This window comes from Natator depressus, chromosome 1 (genome assembly GCF_965152275.1).
Source record: "Natator depressus isolate rNatDep1 chromosome 1, rNatDep2.hap1, whole genome shotgun sequence".
In the NCBI taxonomy this organism is placed as follows: domain Eukaryota; kingdom Metazoa; phylum Chordata; order Testudines; family Cheloniidae; genus Natator; species Natator depressus.
In genome coordinates this window covers 100,376,180-100,395,049 of record NC_134234.1, presented here as the reverse complement: position 1 = coordinate 100,395,049, position 18,870 = coordinate 100,376,180, and the positions used below count along the sequence as shown (strand labels likewise).

The following is an 18,870-nucleotide window of genomic DNA, read 5'->3' as shown; positions in this document are numbered from 1 at the left end:
TCTCGCTACTAAGCGTAGCATCCTATCTTTTCTAGTATTCAACAGGCACATCAACATAAAATTGGAGTTTTACAGAGATAAATCTAGTCCCCAATTGGATTATGGCATCACTGAATGAAACAAGGGTAGGGAATAGGAAAAAGCTTTATCATGAGACACCGCACTGATGAGAAAGGATACACAGAAAAATGCAACAGGAGAGTTTAATGGGGTTTTGTAAAACGTCAAATGTTATCAAATGTAATAAAGTGTGGCATTTTCTCTTCACACTTGGTAAATAAAATATATTTTGAATCACTGACATATATCCCTCCCCAGCTTTTACTTTGATCAATTATTTGATAAATTTGGCCAGCATTCCCAGGATATGGTTTCTTTAGAGGGTCATATTACTATCATCATTTTAAAAAACAACTTATTCTGTACAACTAAAGTTCTTCTCTCTCCCAAGAGCAGCATGGAGAGTTAAACAAATAGAAATTATTTTGGTCTTTATACACACATGGATAAATACAGATAGTAATACATATTTTACACACACTCACCAACGTAAAATTGCAGTATTATGGGGATGAATCGGGTCCCCTTGTGTATGTGGGTGTGTGTTACTCCTTTCTAATCCCACTTGTCTCAATACTGCATTTCTCTATTTTTAATGTATCAGCTCAGTCTCTCCCTCTTTCTTCCATCCTCGTACAGATCCACTTCCATGTACCTCACTTGTTAGAAAATTAGCAGCTTTGTGGTGCTACGCACCCTGGCTCCTGCTTCTCTTCACAAAAGGAGACAGTGGCTCAGGGCTGCTATGTTCCACAGCTTATTGTTCAGGCCACTTGCTCATTTGAAATTTCTACTCACCATTCACAGTGGTATTCATGCTATTTATCTCTGTCTCTCAATGCATGCATGCAATAAAGTCATTTTATAATTCCAATAAGTAAAAATCTGAAATACTGTATTACTCTATTGCATGTCTCAACCAGCTTTGACTGATCTTCTTATTGTGCTTATTTACTAATGCACTTACCTGTACAGATCTCTCCTGTTTCATCATCTATGCATTCTCGGTCATCACACTCACAAAATTTACCATAGATCAGTCCATTCCCGTCCGAATTCTCACACTTGCATCTGCCACATTGACATATGCCTGTAAACATTAAAAAAAACACTCTTGTGATTATAGTTCATAGAAAGAATAGTTGTTGCTGTTTTAATTAATCCAACAGTGGTTTTATATACCTTATTGCTGAGCTCACTCAAAACTTAAGATAACCCAGGGGGTCAGGGGAGTCCATCTGAAGTGTAAATAGATGTTTTTTAACTGTCTAACTCTACAAAGAATAAAGAACCATAACAAGAAGTATCATACTTCTCTAGAGCCCTGTAAAATTCACCTCCAGGGCTGTCTGTCAACAGCTACCCCAAAGACATCATGAAATCCACAAACATGAATGCAACAGTGGAAGACATTCTCTTTCTTTCTCTCATGAAGGAAGAACGCTGAATTCTACACTGCCAGTTTCTCATGGAACCTGACTTTGTCCAGCTCAGTGGCCATATGGCAACAGACAAGCATGACATGATAATTGAGATCCTAGAAATAATATTGGAAGAATTCCCTCAGTATATTTAGAGAGTCCCACAACATCCTAATTGCCCATATGCTCAGAGTTTAGCTGATCGCCATATTTGGGGTCAGGAAGGAATTTTCCTCCAGGGCAGATTGGAAGAGGCCCTGGAGGTTTTCACCTTCCTCTGTAGCATGGGGCATGGGTCACTTGCTGGCGGATTCTCTGCTCCTTCAAGTCTTTAAACCATGATTTGAGGACTTCAATAGCTCAGACATAGGTGAGAGGTTTTTTGCAGGAGTGGGTGGGTGAGATTCTGTGGCCTGCGTTGTGCAGGAGGTCGGACTAGATGATCATAATGGTCCCTTCTGACCTTAGTATCTATGAATCTCCTACATAATCATAATTTAGAGAATGTGGTCCCAGCGTAGTGAGATGGAGAAAACCCCAAGAAATCAGTCTGAACTAATTTTGGGGGAGCACCACCTGCAGTAAGAACTCATGCGCAGATGTCAGGGAAGAGGACTCAACTTTAGATAGTAATTATCACAGCAATACCTTGAATTTGCCAAATGACTAGCTAATTGCAGTGAAAATGTGAAACAAAAAGTAAGTACTTTACCAATATGTAATTAGAAATGTCTAATAGAACTGTGAGCTTTTTCTGCAAGGATGTACATTCCAGGGATATTTGATATAAGACTGAAGGATTGATCCCTCACTCACTGATCTTAAACTTTTCTGCGACATTCCTTGGTTACGAGGGAAGGTTCCTTGACCCATTAATGTAGTTTTCACTAGGCTTGGCAAACCGGTCAATTGCCAGTTCAAATAATGTCAAATGACTAGTCAATTGATTGCCTATTATTTGGTCATGGTCAAATATTGTAAAATATTGCAGCAAGAATACCCTGATGTAGATGGCAATCTATCTTTTGATGGCATCATGGTGCCATTCTTTCATTTTTTTAGATCTTAATTTTATTGTTTTGCATTTTTCTGAGTTAAAATAACTTACTTAAGCAACTTAGTTTTTGTAATTAGGCATAAGTATGTAAGCCTAAGCCTAGTGGAGACCATAAAGTCTTTTTTTAACTGATGTTATTGTTCTAATAAATTAGTGCTTCAAAATATTTTACTGTTTTTTACATTTTCTGACAACATTTGACCTATATTTGACTAGTCAGCTGGCCAATTATTTCTGAACTGGTCAAATGCCCAACCCTATTTTTCACTATTTCATTGCCACCTGTATACAAAGGGCTCATTTTTCCCCTTCAGATATTGACTGGGGACCTTCAAACTCTGGATTAGTTAATGCATTTGAAGGACTGCTGGTTACATCCATGATAATATCTTCATGTTCCCAGACTATGTCTTCCTCCATACAGCATAGACTTCTAGAGACACATTTCCCCTATTTGTGATGGATCTCATAAAGCAGGACATAGTTCCATTGAAAGTGAACAGATTTATTAACATGCATGTTATTCATAAGCTGACACAGCAATACAGCTTGACAAATAGTGCAAAAATTGTCTGAAAGGGTTTAAATAACAAAACAAAACAAAAACCTGTAGAACTAACATAACATCTGCTGATCATCACGCTGAGGACTCTGCTCATATGTTATATCCTTTGCCTTTTCCCTGCTGGTGCATTGAGACCACAGCTCATCATGCTGGACAATACTGTCTTATTGCCTCCTTGTACTCCCCCATCTGTCTGTATACATCCATCTGTTGTCTCTTGTCTTAAATTGTAAGCTCGCTGGGGCAGACACTGTCTTTTTGTTCTGTGTTTGTACAATTCCTAGCATAATGGGACCCTAGTTTATGACTAGGCTCCTAAGTGCTATGATAATAAAAATAATAATCATATTCGTGTATTTAGACTATAAGCTTTTTTGGACAGTGACTTTATCTTATTCTATGTTTGTACGTTCCCTGTCCCAGTAGGACCCTGTTCTTGGTTAGCCCCTAGGCCAGAGGTTCCCAAACTTGTTCCGCCGCTTGTGCAGGGAGAGCCCCTGGCGGGCCGGGCCGGTTTGTTCACCGGCCGTGTCTGCAGGTTCGGCCTATCGCAGCTCCCAGTGGCTGCGGTTCGCTGCTCCAGGCCAATGGGGGCTGCTGGAAGCGGTGGCCAGTATGTCCCTCGGCCCGCGCCGCTTCCAGCAGCTCCCATTGGCCTGGAGCAGCGAACCGTGGCCACTGGGAGCCGCAAACGGCCGAACCTGCGGACGCAGCAGGTAAACAAACCAGCGCGGCCCGCCAGGGGCTTTCCCTGCACAAGCAGCAGAACAAGTCTGGGAACCACTGCCCTAGGCACTACCAGAATGAACATAAGAAAATCAGCAATTTGCATTCCTAAGTCATCTAGGAGTTCACTTCAGCTGTGTTCATGCCTCTTGTGTAGTTGCTTTCCACAAAAATTCAGTAGATGAGATTACTGGAATAAAAAACTGGTATCCAAAGCAGCACATGTAAGCTAATAATACATAATACTATTGCAGATATCAATTTTTAAATTCAGATTTGTATTTATAATGGCAACTAGACTGAGTGTCACACTCATTCAGACCGGGAATAGAAACCTGCCATGCAACCTATATGTCCAAGCTAAACAACTTAAATTTAAAAACAATGACAAGAACTTGATTACAAATAAACTACAGATCTAAAATTATTTGCTGAAGTTACTTTGCGAGCATTGTTAGGTAACGAAAAACTTCAAGAAAACTCCAATTTCTCAGTAGATGATTCACAAACAGAAAAGGAGAGAAAATGTATTCATTAAAAGTTATTCAAGCAGCTTTATGTACAATTGTGTGCATGCATTAATAGAAAATACATTGGGCAGTTGGGCTCCTATCATCATGCTAGGCTTGTGTTTTTGAAAAAATATATATATATTTCTTTCTGCTTCAGATCTGAACCCTAGAGTCTAAGAATAAAGCAATGAAGGCCAACTCCCTGTTTGAAAGACCTGGTGCCTAACTGGGCAAGTACTTGCAATAAATACATGATGATTTACTTGTTACTTCAGTGTCACACATATATCAGATACCTGTTCCAGGTGCTAGGCAATCTGACAATAATTTAAAAACATAGTCCTTAACTAAACAAAATGATAGTAGCAGCCCAGTGGCCAAACCCACACAACACCAATCATCGCCGGTAAACAAAAGACATTACAAAACAAAAACATTCCTGCTTCAAATCCACAACCTATTCCAAACCATTCCAATCTCAGCCACCTCAAATGGCTGCTCAGCTAGTTGGGCTTTTCAGTGAATCCCAGAAATGAACAGACTCAGGCCATCTCCAGCCAAGAGATGCGGGAGAGTGAATTCAAAAGGAAAGAGGCCCTCATGGAGAAAGTGCTACTAGCAGCATTCTCTCTTTTAACCTGCAGGGGCTCCAGCTCATGCATTTCAGCTGATCACAACTGATAATGTCTTATGTTGAGAGCCAGACCCTCATTTAGATCTTTATCAAAAACAGTATGTTAAACTCCACCCAGAAAGAAACAGGTAGGCAGTGCAGATCTTGGAACATCTCACAGAAGAATGCTCTGCTTAACATTTACACATATACGTGAGTTATTTGTGTGTCTAATTTAAACACGTGTGTATGTTTTATGTTTCCACAATTGCTCGAGCCACCTCTGATAATCGTAGAATCATAGAATATCAGGGTTGGAAGGGACCTCAGGAGGTCATCTAGTCCAACCCCCTGCTCAAAGCAGGACCGATCCCCAATTAAATCATCCCAGCCAGGGCTTTGTCAAGCCTGACCTTAAAAACTTCTAAGGAAGGAGATTCCACCACCTCCCTAGGTAACGCATTCCAGTGTTTCACCACCCTCCTAGTGAAAAAGTTTTTCCTAATATCCAACCTAAATCTCCCCCACTGCAACTTGAGACCATTACTCCTTGTTCTGTCATCTGCTACCACTGAGAACAGTCTAGAGCCATCCTCTTTGGAACCCCCTTTCAGGTAGTTGAAAGCAGCTATCAAATCCCCCCCTCATTCTTCTCTTCCATAGACTAAACATCCCCAGTTCCCTCAGCCTCTCCTCATAACTCATGTGTTCCAGTCCCCTAATCTGGGTCTATATGATGTTTAGCATAGAGGGAGCTGTGTGGATGTAGCTTTATGCCAAGATGTGGTCCTTCTCTTGTCCAAAGTGGTAACTCAGTTACTTTGTTTATGTAGTTTCTCTCTCTCTCTCTCTCTCTCTCTCTGTGACACATTAGATCATGGCTCATTTCTGGTGTAAGACTTGATAATGACCCTCTATTGTTCAACACTTCCCTTTGCCCATCAGTATCTCAATATCTGACAAGCTGTCAGAGAGTGTTTCACTACTGCATTGAAGAGAATACCAAAACATGACAAAATATAAACTGACTCTATAGAACAAACCTAGGTCCAGTAACCAGATATCTTTCCCAAAGAGAATTCCACAAATCAGGGTTTTACTGTCATGTTTTAAGGTGCACCACTTGAAGGAGGTGGAGGAAACTAAAGTTTTTTGTATAAACGGAAAAGCAAAAGGAAAGAGAGTCCAGCTCTGGTTACAAGAAAACCTAGTCTTTAATGAGAACTTTGCCTCCACACGAACTGCCTCCCTTTTTATAATTGAGCTCTCAGTCTTACCCTAAAGCAGCTGATTGAGTCTTCACCAACCAGTCCTGCCTTAATTCCTCTCCTGCCTATAGTCAAGTAACAAGTATCATATCAAAAATGGATTAGATTCAACTCAGATAATTCCTGGTACTTTTGCGGTCTATTTTTTTTTGCAGTCTCCAGCAACCACACAACAAAAACACTAATCCAGGAACATATCCTTGCAACAAAGCCCGTTGCCAACTCTGTCCACATATTTATTCAAGTGACACCATCATAGAACTTAATCACATCAGCCATGCCATCAGGGGCTCGTTCACCTGCAGATTTACCAATGTGATATATGCCATCATGTGCCAGCAATGCCCCTCTGCCATGTACATTGGCCAAACCGGACAGTCTTGATGCAAAAGAATAAATGGACACAAATCTGACATCAGGAATCATAACATTCAAAAACCAGTTGGAGAACACTTCAACCTCTCTGGCCACTCAGTAAAAGATTTAAGGGTGGCAATTTTGCAACAGAAAATCTTCAAAAACAGACTCCAATGAGAAAATGCTGGGCTTGAATTAATATGCAAACTAGATACCATAAACTTGGGTTTGAATAGAGACTGGGAGTGGCTGGGTCATTACACATACTGAATCTGTTTCCCTAAGTTAAGTATCCTCACACCTTCTTGTCAACTGTCTAAATGGGCCATCTTGATTATCACTACAAAAGTTTTTTTCTCCTGCTGATAATAGGTCATCTAAACTAATTAGCCTCTCACAGTTTGTATGGCAACTTCCAATTTATCTGTATATATACATTATATATATATATATAACCTTCTTACTATATGTTCCAGTCTATGCATCCGATGAAGTGGGCTGTAGCCCATGAAAGTTTATGCTCTAATAAATTTGTTAGTCTCCAAGGTGCCACAAGTACTCCTGTTCTTTTTGCAGTCTATGTTATCTCCAGCAAAGGAATGACAATGCTTAGTCATTAGTCATTAGTTTAGTGCCAAGATGACACAATGAGTAAGAGAACTATCCTGTAAGTATAAAGCTACATACGTGTATGGGCTTCAATGTAAATTAAAATACTGGAAATGTTGGGCAAAAGTGTGAACTTGGTAACTCCTCCCATTGCCAGATTCACATAGACATTTGTGAATGTTAATCAGCAGAATCTGATTTCAGTTCAGATTGCCTGCAAATGTCCACCAAAATTTTAAGGCTGTGCAGCTGGACCTTCAAGACAGTTGTATCTTCCCCTGTTTATCTACTTGGTAATTCCCACTGAGGTTAGCACGAATCATAAAACTTAAACAAAGGATAAAAAGAGTTACAACAGCTCGTACAAGGGTTTTGGCTGGAGGTTCCCTAACCAAAATGACATGGCAAATGTTTAATAATCAATGTCAAAGCTTCTGTATAAATTTCCAGAAAGGATGTTTGCAAATGCCCCCTTTGCATCTGACCAAAACAAAAAAATCTAAGCCCCCTCTCAGAGTTAATGTTGTTATCACATCCTTTTGATGAGTAAAACATCTGGCACAGCTGGAGTCTTCATCAATTTAATATAGTTATGGATGAGCCAGAATTCTAAAGAAAGCATTTTGAGTACACTTTACAGGTAATTTAAAAGTCATAAAAATATTTTCACATAAATCCTTCTAAAAAGTTTAAACGAGCATTGCATATCGTGTCTAGCAATCTGCATACTACAGTTTAGGTTACATTTTTTTCCACTGATTTTTCTGGATGAAGAAGTCATTCAGAACAGCTGGAGTCCATGTCAATTTCAAAGGAAAGACTCAGCCTGCTGACTTATTTTCATTGTGTTATCTGACTTCCATTACACACACACATGCTGACGAATAGAATTTCACAGAAGTTTAGCATGTCTCCTTAAGTATACTAATCAATCTTTAAAACCATATTCTGTGAAGTTTTAATTAAACCATGTCAAATGTCATCGTGAAATACAAGGTAACACAGAAAGAATTTTAACCATTAAGGAAAATCTCTTACCTGCATTAGAACAGATAATATCTTGAGAATTCTTACACATTTCATTGCTCTTCTTCCGTGTAAGACTGCAAACAGTTGGGTACTGACAAGCATCACCATACCAGCCTTCATCACATTTGCATTTCCCACAGTCACACTTTCCATGGCCTAGGAATTTAAGGAAACAGTATCAAAATCACTTATCATTCAAACTCATCTTTTCTAATCTACTTTTTTAAAAAGCTACAGTTGCATCAAAAAAGTTTAAAGTTGACATCCTTAACAGAGTCTCTTTAAGTCACTTTTGCACAATTATAAGCATGACTTCTATTCTAAAAGCTAGAAAAAGTTTAAATTAATTTTGAAGAGAGATTTTGAAGAGATTTTAAAAGTATGTAACTTTTACATTATTTTGATAGTCCTGAACGGCTATTTTTAAAAAGGATTACAGAATTAGACTACTAGTACATAAACAATATTTATAGCTTGAAAATCTTTTTTTTTTTTAGTATTTTAATTGCTAACCATTATTATCTCAATGAAATGATAGCGAGAGCTTGTGACAATGTTTAAAGACAATGGGTTGCATATTCATGAGTAGCATGAATATCATTGCTTGGTAGATTAGCACTGCAAGAGCTTCAAGGACCAATCCAACTGCTTCTTCCATCAATAGATGGCATGGTGTATATCAGTGGAGATCTGTACACTACGTGTCTTTTGCAATGTCTCTCAGGGCAAAGATATCCATATGAACCATGAGCAAAGTGTGTCATTTCGACTACTTTCTCTTTACACAAGGTCCAATAGGTTTTTACAAATCCTTTAAATGTCTTAAAAGATTTCTGACCAGATCACTGATTGCACTGTTCATTTATGATGCAGTTGAATCATTGTATTCCAAATTAATCATTAAGCATAAATTACAGTCAGTTAATTTCCAGTTTCCTCTTTACACTTTTAGACTATGTATGATCTTTCGTAAACCATTCTATCAAGAACAACATATGGCTTCAAACAGTTGCACACAAAGGGCATCTATCTAATTGGCAGGTGAGCATTCTAAATGGGTCACTTAATTTCTCATCAATAAAATCTTACCACAGTTGATTTTAAATATGCCAATTTGTCTGCGGTCAGAAACAACAACATTAAAGCACAACACACCTTCTGCTGATATAGTGGAATTTAAATAAGCTATTGTAAATAAATTGCTTTCATGATGTAAAACCAGTTTGTTTGCTAATTAAATACATTTTGTATTTGCTGTCTCCGGTGGTCCAGAGACACAGTTCAGTAATTAAAGGACATGTTAAAGAACATCATTATTCAGTTCTTTTTAGATAAATAAATCAAGCAAATAAATAAAAAAACTTTGCTAAAGACTTGTCTCATGACTTGTTCATATGATCTCTGTTTGCACATGAAAAAGGTGAATGCCAGAAGAAAGAGAGTGGGGGACGCAATATTTATATAACATTTTCCTGCTTCAGTGGTGGTTAATGGCATAACCCACACTGGTAAAGGAAGATAAGCCCTAGTGCAGCTAAACCAAAACAAAATAAAACAAACAACTAAAAGCCATTTCCTTCTCTATTTTAAAGAATACTCTGGACAGCAGCTAAGGCTTCTTCCATCCCAGCTTCCCTGCTGATTTACTGGCTCAATCTCTGCTAGTAAAGAAAAGAAGCTCCAATAAAAAGGAGAAATACTTTTTTTCGCCGTTGTTTCTTTAACTAAAAAATACAGCAACTCAGTGGCAACTGCTGCATACTCTCCCTTACTTGGTCTGGCAGCACTGATCTCTCTCAGTCATCGCAGATAGGCACTAATCAACATACATTAGTGCACAAAGGAGAAAACCTAAGAGTGTGACTGTACATGTATATGCATGTCTCTTTTAGAAAAACAAACAATTGAAAATATTTTGATAATCACACTTAAACGTGAAAAAATCTGAGTGTGACGTCCTTAAGTTAGCCTCTCTCTTTTTCTGTTTATTATGGGCCAGTTCGCCAGTCTGTGATCTAGACCAGAGTAAGAGGGGTAAGACTGGAAGAGTGTATTTGTATAAGTATGTCTCATTTATTGTATTTGTTGAGCACTAACAGGACACAAAAATATAGTCCTCATTCCCAAGAGTTTACAGTCTAAAACAGGGATCAGCAACCTTTGGCACGTGGCACATCAAGGAAATCCCCTGGCGGGCCGGGACTGTTTGTTTACCTGCAGTGTCCTCAGGTTCGGCCGATCGCAGCTCCCACTGGCTGCGGTTCGCCGTTCCAGGCCAATGGGGGCTGCGGGAAGCAGCAGCCAGCACATCCCTCGGCCCATGCTGCTTCCCGCAGCCCCCATTGGCCTGGAACGGCGAACCGCAGCCAGTGGGAGCTGCGATCGGCCGAACCTGAGGACACTGCAGGTAAACAAACCATCCCAGCCTGCCAGCAGCTTTCCCTGTTGGGCCACGTTCCAAAGGTTGCCGATCCCTGGTCTAAAAGAAAGCTACAGAATAGATCTGGTCTTGTGGATAAGGCACCAAATTGGAATTCAGTAGATTGGGTTCATTTCCTGGTTCTGCCACAGACTGTCTACATGACTTTGGGCAAGTCACTAAGATCCTGGAGTTGTAAAAGTGGGGATTAATAATACTCCCATTTCTCATAAAGGTGTTGGGAGGACAAATTTATTAATGTCTGTGAGATTCTCAGATACTACAGATGATCAGAGCATCTAGAAAAGAAAATAAAACAATAAGGAACCATTAGGAAAGTGAAAATAAAAACAAAAATATCAGATAATGCCACTATATTAATCCCTGGTATGCATTCACCTTGAATACTGCATGCAGTTCTGGTCTCTCCAGCTAAAAAAAGATATATTAGAACTCGAAAAAGTACATAGAAGGGCAACAAAAATGACTAGGGGTATGGTACAGCTTCCAAATGAGGAGAGATTAAAAAAACTTCCAAATGAGGAGAGACAGTTCGTCTTAGAAAGGAGGTGACTTAGGGGGATATGATAGAGGTCTATAAAATAATAAATGATGTGGAGAACGTGAATAAGGAAGTGCTATTTACCCGTCACATAACATAAGAACTAGGGGTCACCCAATGAAATTAATAAGCAGCAGGTTTAAAACAAACATAAGGAAGTACTTCTTTACACAACACACAGTCAACCTGTGCAACTCATTGTCATGGGATGTTGTGAAGGGTAAAAGTATACTTGGGTTAAAAAAAGAATTAAGTTCAGGGAGGATAGATCTATCAATGGCTATTAGCCACGATGGTCAGGGAGGCAACCTGAGGTTCTGAGTGCCCTAAACCTCTGTCTGCCAAGAGCTGGGACTGGACAATAGCAGATGGATAATTGATAATTACCCTGTTCTGTTCATTCTCTCGGAAGATTCAGGTACTGGCCACTGTCAGAAGACAGGATACTGGGCTAGATGGACAATTGGTCTGACCCAGTTTGGCCATTTTTGTATAAGGAATTGTGCTGTCTTTTAAATCATTTTTCTTATATTTTTCTGAGGCACTCTCCATCAGGCCCTGAGTTTAAAGCTGTACTGAGAAGTTGACCTTGCAGTGCACCAAGTTCTTAAATAAATCTCTTGGTTCACTAAGCAACTACATTAGATATATTGCCTCTGGTGGAATTTCAATCTACATTTCGAGGAATAACCTGCAATGACAAGGGGGGGAAAAAGGTTATAGGCATATTCTACTACTGGACTTTTGAGATCCAGCTTATTCCAAGACAAATCATCTTCAAAACAAACAAATAAAAAACAATTCCCAAAAAATCTCCCAGTCTTTCAGACGGAGGTAATTTTTTCCAATTTTTTTACTTCTAGGATTTCACTCACTTTTGATAACTAAAAACTTAGCCATTATTTGTGATAACACAGTCTAGAGGCAGTACCCATGCTTTAATTTTTAAATGAAATCAATTTCAAGCAGGCAGGTGAAAGGACTTAGCATCAGGATTCCTTCCTACAACACAAAGTCAGGCATCAGAAAAATCAGCAGCGGCCATGGTAATTGAATTGGGCTCATTATTACTAATTTTTTATCAACTACTGAGTGATCCATGAAGTGTGTTTCAAAATTTGAAACACACTTCATGGAGCACATGAAGAAATAGGATGAGTTAGTTGTTATGGATCCCTCTTTAAATTGGGCTACTAGACAGAAGGATGATATGGAAGCAAAGGGAGAAATCTAGAGGATGGGAGAATTTAAAAAATATTGTCCTCCAATTATGATCCATACTGACACAGCACAAATGGAGTTTTTAAATCTTCTCAGTTGGATCGCTTTGATATATTGCTTCTTTTATATAGCTCCTGGGCCAGACTCTGATCTTTTACTCCATACAAATCCAGAGTAATTTAACTGATGTCAATGGGAATTATTCCAGATTGATACCAGTGTAAATACGATAAGAACCTAGTCTGTTTTGTTTATTGACATCAGAGATGAACATTAATATTTTTCATACTATGTTCCTCCATTCAGCCATTTGCAAACCAGAATATGCAAGAATGACCCAAGTGTACCTCAGAAAACATTGTTCCATGTTACTTCAAAAGGAGATGTTCTAATATCCATACCAGTTCACAAGTTGTTTTAGTTTCTCAGTCTTTGAAACTCACCCATTTTTTGTGGTTCTTTTTTGAAATTTCTAATTTTTTCTATATCTTTTTCAAAAATGTATTGAAAATATTATCAAATTTTAAAGTTTACTGGGTTTTCAGTAAATGAAAGAATTCAATGACCATGTCCATAAATATCTTTTAAAAGATATTTTAAAAGACTCAATTTTTCACAAAATAGTTTTGATTCTTTTTGATAAAAAAAAAACATTTTTGGACAAAAGAAAAATCTAACCCCCCACCAAACCAAATTAAAAACAAGGGGAAGAATCTACTCTAAATGTTGATGCCACAAATATAGCACAGAGATGTTCTGAAATTTTTGCTGTTACATACCAGGTGTGAAATACTGGCCCCACTGAAGTCAATGACAAAACTCCCATTGAGTTCAATAAGGATAAGAGGTGGGCAAAACAAAATTCTCTGTAATTTTTTTCCAGCAAAAAAATTCAGATTCAGTAACTAATTTGTGTTGGTTTTGCCACATTGGTGCAGTTAAAAAAACAAAGACAATTAAAAAAACCAAACCTTTTTGCTGCCACATGTTCAAAATGAAACATTTAAATTTTTCAATTCAAAATGACTTTTTCCAATTTCTTATAATTTTATTAAAAAACAATCATGAGCATTTTAAAACGGTCAAAATCTAAACAAACCATTTTGTTTGACCTAAAGCAATTATTCTTCCTACTTTTTCAGAATTGTTAGCAAACAGGAGATCCATTACCCACATAGCTCACCCGGAACTTTCCAAAGAACAGAAATGAATGCAGAAATTTTAGAAAAACAAACATTTGAAAATATTTTGATAATGGCTCTTAAAAGTGAAAAAAATCTGAGTGTGAAGTCCTTAAGTTAGCCTCTTTCTTTTTCTGTTTATTATGGGCCAGTTCGCCAGTCTCTGAACTAGACCAGAGTAAGAGAGGTAAGACATTTGGTGATGCGCCTGGCAGCAGCCAGAGAGGGAGACTGAGGGCATGTCTACACTACAAAATAAAATCGACTTTATGTAATTTGACCTCAAGCCTCCGAATTAATTAAGTCGATTGTGCGTGACTACACCATGCTCGTTGTGTCAGTGGAGTGCGTCCTCCCTAGCAGTGCCGGCATTGATGCACAAAGCAGTGCATCATGGGTAGCTATCCCAAAGTTCAACTTGCCGCAGTGTGTTTTGGGAAGTTTGTTCAATGCTTCGTGGGACCAAAACATTGTCGCAGGGGAGAATGGGAACATTGCATTGGCCTCCCATGATGCACTGCCCTCCCTCCCTCAGATCAATGGCAAACATCCCAGTGGTTTTCATGCCTTATTTTGAAACCACCACGTGTACGCCATAGCTGAAGAAGCATGGAGCCTGCTCAGTTGTGCCCTCTTGCTGGGAGCATCTCAAACACCTCGCACCTTCTCCTGCAGTATTTCCAGAGCCAAGATAGGGGCCGCTGCGCAATGTCCTGCAAGCAGCCCTGCTGCAAACCATTGAAAAAAACAATTCACAGTTGCTGCTGGCAGTTTCAAAGCAGCTGCACATGGTTGAGCGCCATTTCTGGTCCCATGAAACAAGCTCTGACTGGTGGGACTGCATCATTTTGCAGGTATGGGATGACGAGCAGTGGCTGCAGAACTTTTGAATGCCTAAGGCCACTTTCCAGGAACTTTGTGCAGAATTTTCCCCTGCCCTGCAGTTCAGCAACACAAAAATGAGAGCTGCTGTGACAGTGGAGAAGCAAGTGGCGATCGCTGTATGGAAGCTTGTAACACCAGACAGGTGTCAGAGTAGCAGCCGTGTTCGTCTGTATTCGCAAAAAGAAAAGGAGTACTTGTGGCACCTTAGAGACTAACCAATTTATTTGAGCATAAGCTCTCGTGAGCTACAGCTCACTTCATCGGATGCATACTGTGGAAAATACAGTGAGGAGATTTATATACACAGAGAACATGAAAAAATAGGTGTTATTATACACACTGTAAGGAGAATGATCACTTAAGATGAGCTATTACCAGCAGGAGAGTGGGGGGGGGGGAAACCTTTTGTAGTGATAATCAAGGTGGGCATTTCCAGCAGTTAACAAGAACGTCTGAGGAACAGTGTGTGTGTGGGGGGGGGAAATAAACATGGGGAAATAGTTTTACTTTGTGTAATGACCCATCCACTCCCAGTCTCTATTCAAGCCTAAGTTAATTGTATCCAGTTTGAAAATTAATTCCAATTCAGCAGTCTCTCGTTGGAGTCTGTTTTTGAAGTCTTTTTGTTGTAATATTGCGACTTTTAGGTCTGTAATCGAGTGACCAGAGAGATTGAAGTGTTCTCCGACTGGTTTATGAATGTTATAATTCTTGACGTCTGATTTGTGTCCATTTATTCTTTTACGTAGAGACTGTCCAGTTTGACCAATGTATATGGCAGAGGGGCATTGCTGGCACGTGATGGAATATATCACATTGGTAGATGTGCAGGTGAACGAGCCTCTGATAGTGTGGCTGATGTGATTAGGCCCTATGATGGTGTCCCCTGAATAGATATGTGGACAGAGTTGGCAACGGGCTTTGTTGCAAGGATAGGTTCCTGGGTTAGTGGTTCTGTTGTGTGGTGTGTGGTTGCTGGTGAGTATTTGCTTCAGGTTGAGGGGCTGTCTGTAGACAAGGACTGGCCTGTCTCCCAAGATTTGTGAGAGTGATGGGTCGTCCTTCAGGATAGGTTGTAGATCCTTGATGATGCATTGGAGAAGTTTTAGTTGGGGGCTGAAGGTGATGGCTAGTGGCGTTCTGCTATTTTCTTTGTTGGGCCTGTCCTGTAGTAGGTGACTTCTGGGTACTCTTCTGGCTCTGTCAATCTGTTTCTTCACTTCAGCAGGTGGGTATTGTAGTTGTAAGAATGTTTGATAGACTTCTTGTAGATGTTTGTCTCTGTCTGAGGGGTTGTATTGTAGAGCTTGGCTGTAGACGATGGATCGTGTGGTGTGGTCTGGGTGAAAGCTGGAGGCATGTAGGTAGGAATAGCGGTTAGTAGGTTTCCGGTATAGGGTGGTGTTTATGTGACCATCGCTTATTAGCACCGTAGTGTCCAGGAAGTGGTGCTCTTGTGTGGACTGGTCCAGGCTGAGGTTGATGGTGGGATGGAAATTGTTGAAATCATGGTGGAATTCCTCAAGGGCTTCTTTTCCATGGGTCCAGAAGATGAAGATGTCATCAATATAGCACAAGTAGAGTAGGGGCATTAAGGGATGAGAGCTGAGGAAGCGTTGTTCTAAGTCAGCCATAAAAATGTTGGCATACTGTGGGGCCATGCGGGTACCCATAGCAGTGCCGCTCATTTGAAGGTATACATTGTCCCCAAATGTGAAATAGTTATGGGTGAGGACAAAGTCACAAAGTTCAGCCACCAGGTTTGCCGTGACATTATCAGGGATACTGTTCTTGACGGCTTGTAGTCCGTCTGTGTGTGGAATGTTGGTGTAGAGGGCTTCTACATCCATAGTGGCCAGGATGGTGTTTTCAGGAAGATCACCGATGGATTGTAGTTTCCTCAGGAAGTCAGTGGTGTCTCGAAGGTAGCTGGAAGTGCTGGTAGCGTAGGGCCTGAGGAGGGAGTCTACATAGCCAGACAATCCTGCTGTCAGGGTGCCAATGCCTGAGATGATGGGGCGTCCAGGATTTCCAGGTTTATGGATCTTGGGTAGCAGATAGAATACCCCTGGTCGGGGTTCTAGGGGTGTGTCTGTGCGGATTTGTTCCTGTGCTTTTTCAGGGAGTTTCTTGAGCAAATGCTGTAGTTTCTTTTGGTAACCCTCAGTGGGATCAGAGTGTAATGGCTTGTAGAAAGTGGTGTTGGAGAGCTGCCTAGCAGCCTCTTGTTCATATTCCGACCTATTCATGATGACGACAGCACCTCCTTTGTCAGCCTTTTTGATTATGATGTCACTTTTTGATTATTATGACAGTTACTGGTCAGAGGGGAATCAATTTGCAGTACGTAAATCAGTGGTGGGCAACCTGCAGCCTGCGGGCCAGACTCAGCCCGTCAGGGTAATCTGCTGGCAGGCTGTGAGACAGTGTTTAAATTGACCATCCACAGACATGGCCGCCTGCAGCTCCCAGTGGCCACCGTTCACTGTTCCCAGGCAATGGGAGCTGTGGGAAGCAGCGCGGGCCGCAGGGACATGCTGACCGCCACTTCCCACAGCTCCCATTGGCCTGGAACAGCGAACCGCGGCCACTGGGAGAACACTGTCTTGCAGCCTGCCAGCGGATTACCCTGACGGGCCGCATGCGGCCTGCAGATCGCAGGTTGCCCATCACTGAGGTAGATCAACAGTGGGAGCTGCTGTGCTCCAAGTGTTCAGGGCCATTAATCAACTTCTGCTATGAAAGGTAGTGAGTCTGGGAAATGTGCAGGACATAGTGGATGGTTTTACCACGGTGGGGTTCCCTAACTGCTCTGGGGAACGGATAACCACATCTTGGCACCAGACCACCCTGCCAAAGAGTACACAAACTGAAAGTGATACTTTTCAATGGTGTTGCAAGCGCTGGTGGGTCACAGGGGGCCTTTCACCGACATCAGTATGGGATGGTCGGAAAAGGTGCATGACCCACGCATCTTTAGGAACTCCAGTCTTTAGGAACTCCAGAAAGCTGCAAGCAGGAACTTTCTTTCCAGACTGCAAAATGAACATTGATGATGTTGAGATGCCAATCGTAATCCTGGGGGACCCAGCCTACCCCTTGCTCCCATGGCTCATGAAGCTGTACTCCGGCCATCTGGACAGCAGTAAGGAACAGTTCAACTACAGACTGAGAAAGTACAGAATGATGTTTGAATGTGCCTTTGGCCATTTAAACGGGCACTGGAGAAGTTTACTAACAAGGTTGGACCTTAGTGAAGAAAACATCCCCATGGTTATAGCTGCCTGCTGTGAGCTCCATAATGTCTGTGAGGCAAAGGGAGAATAGTTTCTGCTGGGGTGAGGCATGGAGGTAGATAGGTAGATAGCTCTCTTTGAGCAGCCAAATATGAGGCAATAATGCTGTGCTGTTGTTTAAGAATTGGGGGGGAGCGTTTTTCACTCCCAAATTCTGGAATTTCACATGGGGAGCCTCCAAAAGGGTGGGAGAAAAACACAGGAAGCCCACCCCAGTCCTGTATCAGCCACCTGAACTACATGCCAAGCACATTAAAGACACATTAGTGGCAGAATTTGGTGGTGAGGGAGCGGGGGGGGTCTACATGCTCTATTGTTTGTTGTACGAGCACTTTTAATGAAAACTTCCACTGTTTCCTCTAGGCAACCCTATATGATATCATCTCCTGAGGATAACAGAGGCGGAAAGGAAGGAGATGCTGCAAGGTCTGTGTATAGACTTGGTCCTTATGCTGCTATGCTGTGTACTGCAATGATGCCAGCAGAATGAATCCAGGAGTTGCATGGGAAAGTGTCCTACCATGGTGGAAGAAATAAGGCTCTCCGCCCCAGAAACCTTCTGCAAAGGATTGCAGAGTACCTCCATTAAAGTTTTCTAGAGATCTCCCTGGAGGATTCCCGGGCTATCCCAGTCTACATAAACAGTCTTTTCCACAGGCCACCCTCTGCGTAGCTGGAGTGGCCTCTTGGAAGTAGAGACCTACTGCACCTCACTTTTTCTTCATAGTAAACTTGCAATAAAACTGAATGTGTGCACCCGCTAAAGTTTAACTGGAATTTGATTGGAACTTTATACTCACCAGAGGTGTCTTCCCCGGCATCACAGCAACACCATGATATCCTGCGACCCACAGGGCTCCAAGCTTAAAAATATTTCCTGGCTCTCGGGGAGAATGGATCCACCGCTTGCCTGCCTCCCATTCTCCTCCTCCTTTTCCTCATCCACCATATTGTCCTCCTTCTTGTCCCTAGACTCACATATCTGAGAGGTGTCCACGTTGCTTTTGGTAGTACTGGTAGGGTCACCCCCGAGAATCACATGCAGCTCTTTGTAGAACTGGCACTTGTGGGGGTCAGAACCAGAAAGAC

At 41.0% G+C, this 18,870-nt stretch overlaps 1 protein-coding gene across 2 annotated transcripts in view; it reads right to left on the bottom strand.

The window, feature by feature from the left end:
• The window catches only part of ITGBL1 (integrin subunit beta like 1), a 247,265-nt gene that overhangs the window by 125,666 nt on the left and 102,729 nt on the right, over positions 1–18,870 (bottom strand). For both annotated transcript variants that reach the window (XM_074963182.1, XM_074963189.1), the window contains exons 3-4: positions 8,227–8,373; positions 1,028–1,150 (exon numbers count right to left, since the gene is read on the bottom strand). In XM_074963182.1, coding sequence (XP_074819283.1) covers positions 1,028–1,150; positions 8,227–8,373 — 270 coding nt within the window. The remainder of the gene's footprint in view (positions 1–1,027; positions 1,151–8,226; positions 8,374–18,870) is intronic.